Source organism: Triturus cristatus, chromosome 6 (assembly GCF_964204655.1).
Source record: "Triturus cristatus chromosome 6, aTriCri1.1, whole genome shotgun sequence".
NCBI classification, from domain to species: Eukaryota; Metazoa; Chordata; class Amphibia; order Caudata; family Salamandridae; genus Triturus; species Triturus cristatus.
In genome coordinates this window covers 423479018-423493995 of record NC_140589.1, presented here as the reverse complement: position 1 = coordinate 423493995, position 14978 = coordinate 423479018, and the positions used below count along the sequence as shown (strand labels likewise).

Sequence of the window (14978 nt, the reverse complement as noted above, 5' to 3'; positions counted from 1 at the left end):
GTCAGCAAAAGCAGCAAACGATAATATAGCCTTATAGCCCGCCGTAGCGGGCTATACCTGCTATTAAAGGCCCGCTGCAGCGTTAAAGGCCCGAGCCGAAGGCGAGGGACTTTAACAAAGCAGCCGGACTTTAAAAGCCGGTATAGCCCTGCTACGAAGCGCTATAAGGCTATTAGAACATTCTGCCACTCGAGGGCAGAATGTTCTAACAAATAAAACGAAGCCTTCAGGGAGCGTAAGGGGATTCAAATCCCCTCAGGCTCCCTGAAGCCTTTGTTCACAGCCAGAGCTGTGAACAAAGAAACTTTGGAATGTTGGAGCTCTGGGCTTATACCAGCCATTATAAGCCCGGAGCTACTCTATTGTTTTAAATGGAGCTTACAACATTCCAATGTTCTAATATTAACAACATTCTTACCTTGTTTTCTTGTGGTTCCCTCAGTCCACAGTTTTTGCCATTTCGAGGCAATGTAGACAATTGTTACTACAAGTATTAATAATTTATGTAAACATCAAGAAGCAATTAAGCTTGTGGAAGTCAGCATTTAAATGGTCGGGATTATTAATATTATGATTTTATCACCATTTACCAAGTAAACACATTTTAAACACCACAGAAGTAGCAACTAATGTAAAACACCCCAAGTGAAAACGCCTTTTTGTATAATTTGTGATTATGAGAATTAACCTAATTGGACGTGAGTAACCAACAACTCATTGATTGGATGCCTAGGGTCTTCTAACCATAGCTTAATCCAGGAATGGTCAATTTTAAAATGCTCTCTGAAACTCGGCACAGACTGGCAGGAACAGATTTCTAGGGGAAGGTGCAAACTAAAGCAGTTACATATATGGATGACTTTCAGAGATAGATCATGCACCTTCTGTCAAGAGCTTTTTTTATTTGAGGATGGCAAGCAAGTGTTGGCTCACCTAACACACCTTCTTTGAACACATCTAGTGGCTTACATTTTTTATTGCGAAGTTCAGGCTATATTATGTTCCAATCTTACCCATGAGCATTCACGCTTGAACTTGATATGTAATGTCACTCTCAATTAGCGTATGGAAACTACCTCACAATAGAGGTACTCATTTTTTTGCCTTAGATCAGTCTAATTCCCACATTATACGGGCCCTGTACAGATCCAGTGACAATTTTTGTTAGGCCGAGTCCAGGGACTTGTATTAGCCTATTCTTCACTTTAGAAGACCCCAAACAATAAGGCCATGGTTGCAAAGACATAAGTGGCATCAATTTTCAAAGGATAACACAACATCTGAAGCAGATACATGGTCCTCAAGGTTCATAATCAATAGTTACCTCCAAATTTCTTTTACCTTTTTTTCTATGCACTTAAATAGTGGCAGAACGTTTTTCCCTCTGCTTCTCAAAGTATCTTATTTGTGTTCTTAAAGTACTAGATCTATACTCGCCACTAGAAATGTTCATCCATTATACAAGCCTTGAAAACAACTGAATTGACTGATCAGAACAAAAAAGTTAAGCTTCCATTAGGAAAACGTGTACTCCACACTTCTACTCATAAGCAAAAAAAAAAAAAACTGGTAAAGCAGACCACAGCCAACCATCTACACAGTCTCTAATAAATAAACAAGCATTTACAAAGTCATTAGGTTTGACTGTGGCAAGCTAGTATGTTGTTTTATTTTTTATTGCAAGCCTGTGCCATAAATCTAAAAATAAAAAAAACTAAGCTATGTCACCACCTACATGGGGGCGCCAAATTCTTGCCATAAAAAAGTAAATAAAAGGAAATCATTGATGTGACTGTTTTACTAGTTATGTTTTACCTAAAAAGCATTTTAGTTGTATCATGCATTTTTGCCTTTATTATTGTTTGTCAACAAGACAAGATTAAATGACCACCTACCCAAATACTCATATTCTAGTTAGCTACAATGTTACAATGTCACTTAAACACTTTCTAACGGCAACTGTAACCATCTAACTGGCACCCAAAGTCCAGGCAAAACAAATAAAGGGTACTTAAAGTTCTGATAAAAAAAGGTTTTGAAAGCACAATTTGACCCAGCACTGAAGAAACAGGAAATATTTTTGGGCAGATCAAAAAAAGTGCATATCCTCTGGGTAGTCACTCAAGAAGGGAGCTAATGGGTTAAGTGGGCTGACCCACTGCCCATGCTGTATGGTGTAGTGGACAGAAGTAAAATATGAATCACAACTTAGCAGACCAGAGGCTGAATAATGCGGACCAAAAGTCCCTATTTGTCCGTTTATTATGTATCATTGTTTTGGAAAAACAATAGTCTGGTGAGACAGCTAAAGTTGTGTAAAGGCTAGACCTAAATAATGCTTTAAGACTTGTACTGGTGTGTTTCAACCTTTACCAAATTAGATCTGATGACTAAAAATAGGTTCTTGCTATTGAGTATATGTCGCCTCGATAGCATTACAAATAATGACTCTTTCTGGATCCCAGTCTTTCAGATGTAAAGACTAAGTCCACCGAGCATTAATTCGTTTTTTGTTTGTTTTTCATGTCTTGATTGACATTCCAACAAACACAACCACAACATGAGTGATGAACATTAATTCTTACTGTACATAGAATGTGTTCAACCCATTTAACTACATATTATAAGATGGGATCTTTTCGGGGGCAAGAACTCTGATCTTTTGGAGTCGTGAGGTGCATCAGATCAAACAATGACAACATTTGCTGAATTACCACTTGTATTTATGTACATATTCTGTGTACAAAAACAAGAAGGTGAGTATCTTATTATAGTTATTGTTGCAGTTGACAGACAATTGCTGTAAACCAGCAGTTAATTTGAGCCGGTGGTTGCAGATGGGGTTCACCACTCGTCATTTTTGGGAACCAGGACCTATTTATCATCATTGGACTTTGACACAGAAAAAGAGAGAAAGGCAAAAAGGGGGTAAAAGGGAGGAAAGATGGAAAACACTGCCAAGGGGAGAAAGCAAAGATGAAAAAAACTACAAGAGTGAGATAAAGGGAGAGGAAGTGTAGGGATGGTGAATTAAAGGGGCAATAGGTGGAATCAAGACTAGGCAACCCAGACATTCAGCACCTCCAACATTTGGTAACGCCAACCGTGGTTGGGCACCGGCACTTAATCTTTTACAAATTAGGCACTGTTGTAAAAACAAAACTTGGAAGAAATGTCCATAAGTCTCATGTGTCTTGAGGAAAGTGCTGCAAACTCGAGCAACAGAGAGATGCAATGTTGCCATCCATGAAATATGTTGCTGGAAGCATGCTCTTGCAGTGTGCTCTACATACTTGTAGTGAGTGGTAGGGCTGCTTTTAGCATGGCTGTATATCTTATTGCCTAAACACTCAAGGATTCTGTTTATCAGATTACTTTGCCCTCTGCGTGGTTCAATTATCTGTACTACTGAGACATTTCTGTGCCATACAGTACTTACTAAATATTGCTGCTAAAAGCATAAAAAGATAACATGTTATTTCCATGTAGCTTTTTCATGGCATGAACGTATTAGCCTTCATGTGGGGGCCAGGCACGTGTCTGAATTTCAAACTTACATGTAAGCATAACCATAAACAATCTACATTGCCCCTATCAGTTAAGGCTTTAAACCAATTCTGCAAAGTTGGAGACAAAATCTTCCCTCACTTGTTTTTGCAAAACTGTTGGCTTAAGAGGCCTTTGACAGTTTTTTTCCTTGTCCCTATAATGGTTACTGGGTTACCCCAGATCTAATTGTATGGCCTTTAAGTGCAAGAATGACTCGGTCCCGTCCTATTTGGAAGCTGCGATCACGCCATCTGTCCCAGTGCGCTCACAGTGATCTGCTGAACAGCTTCTGCTGGGATCTGTGCAGAAGGATACAGCTCACAAGTGCATTGCATGAGTTTGGCTACTGGCTCCTTAATTTTGGAATCCCATTGCTTTTCAGATTTTGGGTCTCCGATCATCGTAGACCGCTGTAATGCAATATAGGTGACCTACCAGTATCCTGATATTGAAATGAATTTTGCATTGTACACAAAACAGATAAAAATTAGAATAAATATTACACATGAGGTGTCTGCATTCCGATTTTCCAGAATAAAGGGCACTACTAATTTAGTAGCATCAATATATGGGCAGAAACAAACTGCAGCACATGCAACAACTATGGGCGACAAGGAATGTTTACACAATGCCGTGTACTAAAGTGTTTAACTAAGAGCCAGAAACAAGTCGGTTTGTTGCAGGTCTTTCAAGAAAGGCGAATTTGCAAGTCATTTTAATGAACTATACACTGCATAAAAGATATATAAAATGGTTGATACTTGCTTCCTCTGGTGTCCCCTATTATGCCATAAAACTTTGACTAAAAGGGTCCAGGGACATTTTGTACACTACTATCTAACACGGTGCTTGTCGGGACTTAAAAAAATATATATAAAGAAGGAGAAAATGGATCAGATTAAAAATAAAAGCTCACTGAGGTTGCCCACACTCTTCGATGTGACCCCATGCCCTCTGCTAGGCAAAATAGTATTTTCGCCACTAAAATGTTCCCGCGAGACTCCTGATCTATTTGCTTAATCGCTTCTGCTATGAAAACCGACTCGGCTCCAGGCTGTTTTGCTAAAGCGATGCGCTGCTGCTCCAGGAACCCCGCTTGCCGTTCTGTCATTAGGTGGAGCTTATCTTCAATTAGTTGAAATGGCCCCACATCGAACTCAGGCCTTTCATTATCGAGAGAGCTTAGTTTTATTTAAAAAAGGCACAGGGGCCTAGAAAGGAATTCTAGCAGCCACTACTGATCTGAAGGGGACCTCCCCTCGCCGAAACACTCGATATGTGATGGTAAATTTCTCCTTAAAACTGTGTTATCAAAATATAGCTAAACAAACAGAAGATACTTTTGCCATGAATAATTTAAATGCAGACCACACTTCTAAATTCCAGAGCACAGGACTTAAAATCGATGACTCACTTTTATATACTTTTTGAAAACTAAAAGAGCTCCAAAGCATGAAGAACGTTTCTCAAACAGTCTGAAGTAAATTATACCATCCGCTGGAAAAGACAAGGCCACGTGTGCACACCTAGAGGTAGGAGTAAAAGGAACCGGGAACATTATGGGGCGCCTATGCAGGGATTCAAGTTTTAGATGATTTAATGTACAGGTTTCTTCTTCAGGCAAGAACAGGGGGGATTTCTTTATAAGTAAACTGAAGGATATTTGACTCTTGTGGATGCTTTAGCAAAGAATGGGAGTCTCACCTTCATCAAGCACACAGTGACATTGGGCAAAACTATAAAACCAATAGACGCAGTGGTTCCATCATAAAAATCCAGAGCAGCATGTGTCGGGGATCAAGCTGTGGCCAGGTCTCTGAACCAAAAAGAGCCGTACAAGATTTTGAAATACCAGATTTATACTGAAGCAAGCACGTCAAACCTTCTACATGTTTGGGGGGGGGGGGAGGTCGTGAGACGACTCCTTTGCGAGCAGATTATGAAACAGAAACACTCTAAACAGGAGCATTAGACCTCTGCAGCAGCAAACCTCACCCACGCTTTACCTGTACTGCAGTCCAGTCGAGGTCATGTAGTAAAAACATGCTTGTTAAATAAAACAATCAGAGGGAAATCTCTGCATTGAACACAAAAAGATATGAAAGGTAAAAAGAGAGCAAGAGCAAAAAAAGTAGGGGAAAATAACAGGGCAATGCTAGTAATAAGAACTAATTTGGAAGGCAAACAGACCTTCCCAAACTGCTGCTGGAAATGTCTACGTCTTAGGTAAGTACCTGCCACAAATTCTTATGGAGCAGTCGAAGACGGGGAGGTGCTATGATCCTGAGGAAGTACCTATAATCAGGCAACAAGGGAATGGGCCAACGCGCAAATCATGTGAGACATTTGCACATAGTAAATGCAGACCATCAAATGTAAAGAAACCTTGAATGCTTCCACACATCTACCAAATGCAAGATTGGAATGTAGACTCGCACACTCAGGCCCTGATTTCGATGGCGGTTGGTCGGACCGCTGCCTGCTATTGAAGCGGTCAGGAGACTGGCCGACAAGCAGACAGCAGTCCGACCACCGCATTTTGATATGACTGCCGTCCTAGTCATTGGAAAGTGCTCAGTAACATGGCGGCTCGTGCTGCAGCACAAGTCGCTGTGATATGGAGCACCTCCAGTACGTCCATGGACCGTGTGCCATGCGCCATGTTGTGCATTGCACATGGTGCATGGAGGTGAGTGGGGGCACTACATGAGCCCACAGGGCCACTTTGCAGTGGCCCACAATGGACAGAGGCCCCGTTTGGTGCCCCCAATATCCTTTTCCGATAGCCTTTTCATGGCGGTGTTCCTGCCATGAACAGGCTGTCGGATAGGGAAATCTAAATCCCAACAGCGGCGCCTGTCTCGGTACCAACGCCATTTAGGGCCGCGACTCCGACTGCTGCCTTGTCGGGATCTGAGATCTGGTCAGACTGCAGGGCTGTCAGCGGTAGGACTGATGGCCTGTCAGTGGCGGTCTGAACACCATAATAATGAGGCCCTCAGTGTTAGACATGGCCCTCTATGCAGGGTCATTCCCAAAGCTTTTGCCTTCATCCCTAGTGTTTTATAAATTCGTTTATGTTGTTAATAAGACTCTTTGCCCTTTACCACTGCTAACCCGTGCTAAAGTGCTTGTTCTCTTTCCCTAAAACATGGTAAAATTGGCACATTGAATTCACTTGAAAGTCCCTAGAAATATGGTACTACATTTACCCAGGGCCTTTAAATTAAATGCTCTAGTGGTCTTGCAGCACTCATTGTGCCACCCACTAAACTAGCACTTTTAAACATTTCTCAGGCCTCCCATTGCAGCCGGTAGTGAAGTTTTAAGCTGGTATTTCAACCTGGCAAAATTAAACCTTTTGACATGCCTTCCTACGTAATACATATGTCACCCCTAGGTTAGGCCTTAAATAGCCCATAGGGCAGGTTGCACTGTATTTATGTTTTACATGTCCTAGTAGTAAAAAACTCCTGAATTCATTTTTCCCTACTGTAAGGTCTTTCTCTCCCATTGGAAAACCTTTGGTTACCATATTACATTTAATATGTACTAGCTTTTGATTGGGAGCAGGTAGAAATGTCATGTTTGGACTCAATTTAATTGTAATTTGAAACCCTCTATAATGGTAAAGTTGGATTTTAGATTACAATTTTGAAATTGTCATTTTTAGAAAGTCCACATTTTTCAATGCGGCCCAAAAGTCCAAAGGTAATACCAGCGAGGGTCCCTTGAATATGAATACGTTGTCATCGAACTCCTGCAGAAGTTGATGGTGTTGACTCCAAAAGCTCACAGCGGGGCAAGCTGGATTTCATAGACACTGAAGTAGCTTTGCTGCTGGGATGAAAGTGCCACATTGCCTCGCTCCTAGGTTTTACCTTTGAACCTAGTCACTTTTTTTACCCTCAGACTCCATCAGCAGGGCTGGACACTGTAGCAGGGCAGGGCTCCACGAAGAAAAACACCCTTACAGTGAAGTCCAGCTGAACCAATTTTCAGTGCAGCACAACATTCTAAGCAATACAAACATGGTTTTATTGCCAACCAAAGCTGTGCCCTTCCTGGGGAAGCCTTAACACCATCTCTCTGATCTCTAAAGGAAGACAGAATGACTTTTCTCTGAATGCTGGTAAAGTCCCTGTAGACTAGTGGTTAGCCTTCTCCTTTCACATTGTCACTGTTTAGTCATTTTTAAAGAAATGCACAGTTCACTATAAAATTACTGTAAACAAATGCACTGTTTTTCTCTTGTCTCGTGCCTTATTGTATATCAAATTCTATAATTGTAATGCCATTCAGAAACAAACACAGAAGTCTGTAGATATTTATTTCAACTAATATTTAATATCTGGTCAGTACTGTATGCCTTTGCTGTACACCTTTACACCTACCTCTCACGTGTGCCCCTTCAACCATGTTAGGTGTTCTGTACCTACTGTATCAATTGCAAGAGCGTTGAAGTTGTTCCTGTCTAAGTGAAAACAAATACAGTATACTGTAGATACAATACTTTTTCTAGAATGCAGATAAAATAGCACATATAAAAAGCAGCAACATTTTACACTGTGCTTATGATTACAGGCGTTCTGTGACATGGAGACCAATGGTGGTGGATGGACTATTATTCAACGGCGAGTGGATGGTAGTGTTGACTTTCACAGGACATGGAAAGAGTACAAAATGGTAAAGAAAGTGTGCATTTTCTAATTATGTCAATGCCTCTTGTGTTCCCGCTCCGCAATCATACAGATCATTGCTTAGCCTAAATCCCAAGAGGACAAACCCTCTCATGGAAGTGACCCACTAGTAGATGTGGGAAAATATGCCCTTTTTGCTTTAAAAAGAGATGTGGCCGGACTTCGAACCTCTGAAGCCAAGCACTTAATTCATGTCTCTATTTCATTTCCATCTTGCCATGGCATTCCCTGTGTCAAAGCCCGACCTTTGGTGACAGGGAGGAAGAATGACCTCCGCAAGCGTTGTCTATGACCTGAAGTCACAATGCCATGGCTTACTCCGTCTGTGACATTTCCCAGTGATAGTTGGCCAAGGCACAATAGGTCACTCCTCGCCTGAGTTTCCCACATAAGTATTCTCTATGCTAACCACTGAGCCATCTGGCTGACAAGACCAGTCCCCTTTTAGGACCTGGTAATTAATATCTTTTCTTGATGAAAGCTTGATTGTGGAGCAATACCAACCAATGACGTTACACTGGCATAAGGCAGGCTACTCAGAGCTTATCTCACAAGTTCTGTTCCAACTGAACGCATGCCAGTGTAATCAAAGTTGTTTTATTTAGCACAGACTTGAAGCATGATGTTTGTTTTTGAAGGAAGGTTTAGCATTTTTCACCAAGTCAACCATTTCATTATGGTTCTCCAGCTGCAATTTTCATTGCAGTGTTTCTATTTGTGTCATTTCTTGCCCTTGTACTTTGGTAAATCTAATAATTGTAAAACAGCACATTCTATTCACTAACGATTCAATTTTTTACATCTGTTTTTTTTTAAAGTCCCGTTATTAAGGAACTCTTGTGGACTTGTGCTTACTTGTTTCACATCTGTGACGGCGCTTTTACAGTTAATGCTAATGTACCCTGTATATAAAAATTCATACACAGAAAAAAAACATTTAAAAAAAAACCTAAAATATACAAATTTGAATTTGCAGGGATTCGGTGACGCTTCTGGGGAATACTGGCTGGGGAATGATCTGGTTTCCCAACTCACAAACCAGCAACATTATATTCTGAAAATACAACTTAAGGATTGGGAAGGAAATGAAGCATACTCACTTTACGATCATTTCTACCTGGGCCAGGAGGCGCAGAACTACCGGTAGGTTAATATGTACGAGTCAAACATTAAGACATATTGTGGAGTTTGAATATGGCAAAAACACCAACTGGTTTCCCAGACCAAAACATTCAAGAGACACTTTAAGATGTTTTGTATCAGAAGGGGCAGTGCAACAGCGTAGAATACAGTACGGATTTAAGAAAGAGTATCTTGGCGATTGTACATGGAATGGCCAAGGATGAGAAGAAGAGCGGGTTGCATCCCAAGAAAAACATTTGTTGAGTATTTCGCATTTCACTGTAAAAGTAATATCACATTTGTATTATTACGCTCATGCCTTACGTTCATGTCCTACTACTGCTGGAACTTGTAAAACAAAGTTACAATAAAAAAACACCACCAGGCTAGGAGCCATTCTCTCTAGTCAGGTTACCTGAAATGGATTTGTTTTTCTAGAGGTGCACTGCTCAGAGCTGTTTGTGTCAGAGGGGTTCTTGCCTTAGTGCTCTTCTAAAGCCCAGAGAAGGCAAATTGTTACAGGTAGTGTCAATAGAAGGGCTCAAGGTCGGTGCCCTTCTTTCAGATGAGTCACAACAGGCATTGTGCACTTATCCCCCATCCTTACTCAGACTCACAGGTTGACATTCGTAAGACCACAGTAGTCTGCCCTAATTTCCAGAACCACCTTCTAATTGCTATGTTTCTAACTTGCCGTAAATGTCTCATAGATGTGTATTGTGACCTCGGCACAGGAATCACCCGTTGCAGACAGAACACCCTACACTTCGATCTATGAACTTTACAGGCCTGTTTCTACAGTGCTGCAATATCGAAGCATTGACATGCAGCAGTAAAAAGAAAACAATGCAGCGGGACGCTGATGAGATGTATTGCATGAGTCCTGGAAAGGGTAAAATTAAGTTCCCCCAAAAATTGGTGAAAATTGTGTGGGTCTCAAACCACTCAAGCTAGCTGCGCTTTTGTCCATTTACACTGTGCAAAATAAAATACTAACCAGAACTAGAAACTAGTCAAGGATGATATGTCCTAACTTCTAGACTGTGTCCAAACTTTGTTTTGTCCAAGTTCATGATTTTCTCTATGAGACCATTGTCATAGCTGTTATAAAAGGCTTTCCTCTGTGAACTGCTATTTTCTCAGCACTATAAAATCTAAGATGATAAATTCACCACCTCCCCTATGGTCTTGTACCAGAGCCTGTGTCAGATTTCCATATATTTTCCGGGAGACATGAAGTCCCTGCTGAGAGGCAAAATCATTCAAGGTCAACACGAGAAACTTTATGTGAACACATAAAATACAAACAATAAAAAGGGTGACTTCTATTACTCACTTGTGGTAGCAAACAGATGGACATAAACTCAATCCTTGAATTTGCCTATTATCTCATTGGTCGTACTGTTCTGAGAACAAGGCACCAGCAGTAATTCTGTTTGATGCAAGACTAGAGACATCAGTAAAACAATGCACTGCTGTCCAATGTATAGATGAGTAGCCCAGAAAAAGCAGCTGAATGCGGTTTATATTGATGCTGCATATAGATGTCAATTAAAGGGGCCATAGTATGGCTAGGGGATGTCGATCTTACTGCATTTGACTCATGTTTTTTGATTTCTCTGAAACTTTGAAGTGTGCTATAGTGTAAGATCAAGTTCCACAAACTGCGGTAACAAAGCCCACACAGAGTGAGACCAATTTGACCAGTTTATTATTAATGAAAAGAGTGTATCAGATGTTAAGGAAGGGAAATACTTGGAGCTGTATTACATATAGTACTTTGGGGGCACAACGAGCGTGTGCGGGATGCTTTTTGTACCACGGTCTACTATGGTATTACAGAAGGGGCCGCAGATAATTGTACAACCCTATTCTGTAATACTGATAACGCTGGTGCATATGTAGCACCAGCGCTCTCCTGAAAGGGTGTTGGCTCATTTGCATGGGGGTGTGGCCCCATGAGGGAATCACATTACCTCTGCACCCGTACATTACCAATGCGGGTGAAGAGGCAAACGTGCCCTTAGGATGTGCACTGAGAGTACACCACCAAAAGGTGGCACACTGGCACTGCTCCCTCTCAAGGGGGAAGGAGGCCCTATGGAACTTCCCGTCAAACATCCGCCTGCAAGTGGGTGCAGCCATTAATTGCCCTATCTGCAGGGGGATCTATAACCCCTCTTTACATTGCAGGAGATTTGTAAAAGAGTGAAAGGAGAAGTATGTTAAAGCTATTGGTTTAAAAAAATCTTTTTAAAGTTCTTGTTTCAAACCATCCGCCCCAGGAGAAGAGTCATATAGAATGAAATGTGCATATACAGGTTGACCGAAGGATGAGAACACAACATTTGCTAGTTTAGATGGGGGCCCTGAAAAAGAGTCAAAACATTTTTCCTGTTATAGAAAATGTAGCCAACACTTGGTATACTCATCCTCACAATCGTTTTAGTGGATTCAAAATAGGGAATACAGAACGGATGAGGCAGTAATTGATTGGTTACCTGCGCTATGCAAGTGTTTTAGACAATTTTGTTTTTAAATGAAGAATGAAAGAGATAGCAAATATGCAGACTAAACCGCTCATCATCACTATTATTTTAGGCAGTAAAATCTAAGTTTATGTAGTATTATTAAATTCTGACATCTTGGCTTCAAGATATTTGAGACCCATCAAAAAGCACATCCGTTAACCATTGTCCTAATTCCAAACTAAATATTTTTCCATCTGGAAAGAGTTATATATTGAAGTAAAGTTTTTTTTCAGCTGAGGCTTTGGGAATGCGTGCATCAAAAAAGCTCATGAAAATGGGTCATTACTCATGCCTATGGCTATTTGTACCACTATTGTTCCTTTTGTAACAACTGCATTTTTGTTGACACACAACATACCTTTTGTGAAAATATCTGTTTTGCCACTGAATGAACCAAGTTATTGTTAAAACTGCATCATTGCGGCATGTTTACAATCATGCAATGGATAAAAAAGGCAAACGAGATTGTGTGCAATTTCGTTGCTTAACTTTCGATTGTGGGCATTAACTCTAAACGGGATCAATGATTCATCAGGAGTATCTTTTTCACACAGGAATGCTACTGTTCGAAACACAAAATACAACCAAAAACAGAAACAGATTCTAAATCGAAACAAGTACCTTAGCAGTAAGGCACGTTGTCAACATTTCCGATCTAGGATGAGGCTAGTTTGTTTTACCAACCCCAAATCTTAAGGTGATTTAGGGTTTAAAATCCAAGTAAAATATTTCTAAAGTTTGAGCTGTTAAGTTTTTCAGTGGGAATCACCCAGACGCCAACAGAGCAGTGCAGGTTTATTTTATGATATGCATGGATGGGTGCGCTATGCGGTGTAAACGTCTATCTTCGATAAAATAGACTGTTTGCTATATCTATGAAGGGAGGACGGTTAACACTGCTGATATTTGTCAATGGTCCCATTAAATGAATACTTTAATAGTAAGTCAATTGAGTATATAAATAAAGTAGACAGTCTAGGGCAGTGAAAAGCTTCATAGACATAAAAGACAGGAATTATGTATACAGCTGGAATGTCCTAGCATAAGAATCAGTCTCTTTTTTATGTCTAGGAAAGATGGCGGGCTTTGAGTGAATTCTCGTTTATCCTGGACTTCCTACATCACCAGACATAAAAGACAACCTATTTTGTATCTAATGGGAGTTCTGCAGTTTGCATTATATTATGGATCGGGTCTCGCAGTCAGACTGTTGCCACAACCATAGTAGAACAAGCATTGGCAAATCCAACAGGACTCGCCTATGAGTGCGCTATTGGCTTTGTCAGTCAGGTGGGGGTGGTGAAAGGGAGAGAGAGTGGGGTTGAAGAGCATGCTGTAAAAAAAAAAGCACTATGATGCAGCCATCATTGCCCCCGTCATAGCGCTTTATTTTGAGCAAAACAAGGGAAGTGCTGGGGAGGAGGGAGAGAGCACCAGATCGATGAGGGGTGATGAATAAGTAGCATAGAGAGTAGAGAGCGGAGAGCCCAGGAAGCAGCTACTGGATTGGTCGAGGGCCAGGGAGGCCTTGAATAGCAAAATAAAGCCTAAATAGGTAACCTAATTGTTGAGCTATTGTTGGAAACTGATGAACAAATCGGGAAAAAAAGGGTCTGCAGAAATGATTTTGGTGAAGTGATTTGGTAAATTTCCCTCCTGGTTTGTGGTAAGATACTGCGATTTTTCCTGTGCTACCCGACTATCCCTCGGTTAAAAGGAAGACCCCTGCAGTGGTATTTGGGTGATGTTTCCATGTTTTATTTTACTGTCTGCAAATATGGTATGTGAATAGAAAGTTGACATGCAAAGCTGGCAACAAATCGCTCTTGCTGTTGTTTCTTAGAGCTGTAAATAAGAGCTACAACTCAATTTAAGGGTAATCAATTTATTACCCTTTGTGGAAATGCTATTCAACAAATTAGATACAAATAATACAAAGTATATAGGGTACTGGGGATGTATGATCTCCAATTTTAGTGGTAGCTAACTCAATAAGTTTAATTGTGATGTGAGGTAGGGACCGGATCAAAAAATGCAGATGCCGACATGGTAGGAACATTAATACATCGGCTGGTAAATATCACAAAAACGTGGTAGATTTGGAAGCAATCTAATAAACTTGGGTGCACAAACGAGTAAAGTTTCCTCGTGAGCTATGATAGGTAAAAATAAGCGCATCAGTACCATGCCACTGACACCCCGCCTGCAAGGTGGCATCAACTTCTTTGGGGCAAGTGAACTGGAAGTGACCTCGGTTAAGTGCAATATGTTATGAGGAATGCACAAAGTTGTCCCATGCTCGCAGTTCAACAAAACTTGCTTAATCTGCGACGTTCCCACAATATTAGGATTAAGGCAGGTTTGGCACTCCTCCCTGTCCACAACATTAATGTTAACAACCACTTAAGTTTGACTCTCAGCTTTCGGAAATCTGTGCGGTTTGGTACTTATTTATTTAGAAGTGCTACTATGCAGCGACACATGATAGCTAAGTTGCTTCAGAACGCAAGATAAAATACAAAACACAACAGTAAGACAGAGAAAAAAATAGAGTCAAACTGAATAAGAGTCGAGCATGTTGTAATGGACGTTCTCACGCTCCTTTAGCATGTCACACTTAAGCGCAGCATGTTGGGGACATGTTCATCAACTTTATGGACCTTACTAACATCTTGAAATAGAACATCCAACACACTTTCAACCCCACACTCCAAAAAGGCATGTGATTAAATTTCGCAGACTCGTCAGGGTGTAAAGCACTGGTGAAAAGTAGCACTACAATCCAACAGAAAGCCACAAAACATCAGAAGAATCTTTAGTCTGAGGTTAGACTTTTACTTCATCTGGAGTCTGAAAAGCTCTGTTTCCTGAATTAAAAGTACTGAGGTTTTGCACAGAGAGCAACAGTACCTCAGTCACATTTGAGGACCGGGGCGGTGCCTCCATTAGGGCGGAGGAGCGTCGCCCCACTGCTTTCTAGCAGTGCGAGAAAGCAGAAGGGTATGCCTGGTTGGGGGCTTGCCCATTGTTGTTGGCTCTGACTGTTTGGTTGGTCCTCTGGGGCCGACCAAACCAG

At 41.0% G+C, this 14978-nt stretch overlaps 2 protein-coding genes across 5 annotated transcripts in view; one reads left to right on the top strand and one right to left on the bottom strand.

Moving 5' to 3' along the window:
* MCPH1 (microcephalin 1) overlaps nt 1-14978 on the bottom strand; it is a 1335298-nt gene that overhangs the window by 485953 nt on the left and 834367 nt on the right. The window lies entirely within an intron of this gene.
* The window catches only part of ANGPT2 (angiopoietin 2), a 147664-nt gene that overhangs the window by 120415 nt on the left and 12271 nt on the right, over nt 1-14978 (top strand). The window contains exons 6-7 of the mRNA XM_085610821.1: nt 8134-8235; nt 9226-9392. Coding sequence (XP_085466947.1) covers nt 8134-8235; nt 9226-9392 — 269 coding nt within the window. The remainder of the gene's footprint in view (nt 1-8133; nt 8236-9225; nt 9393-14978) is intronic.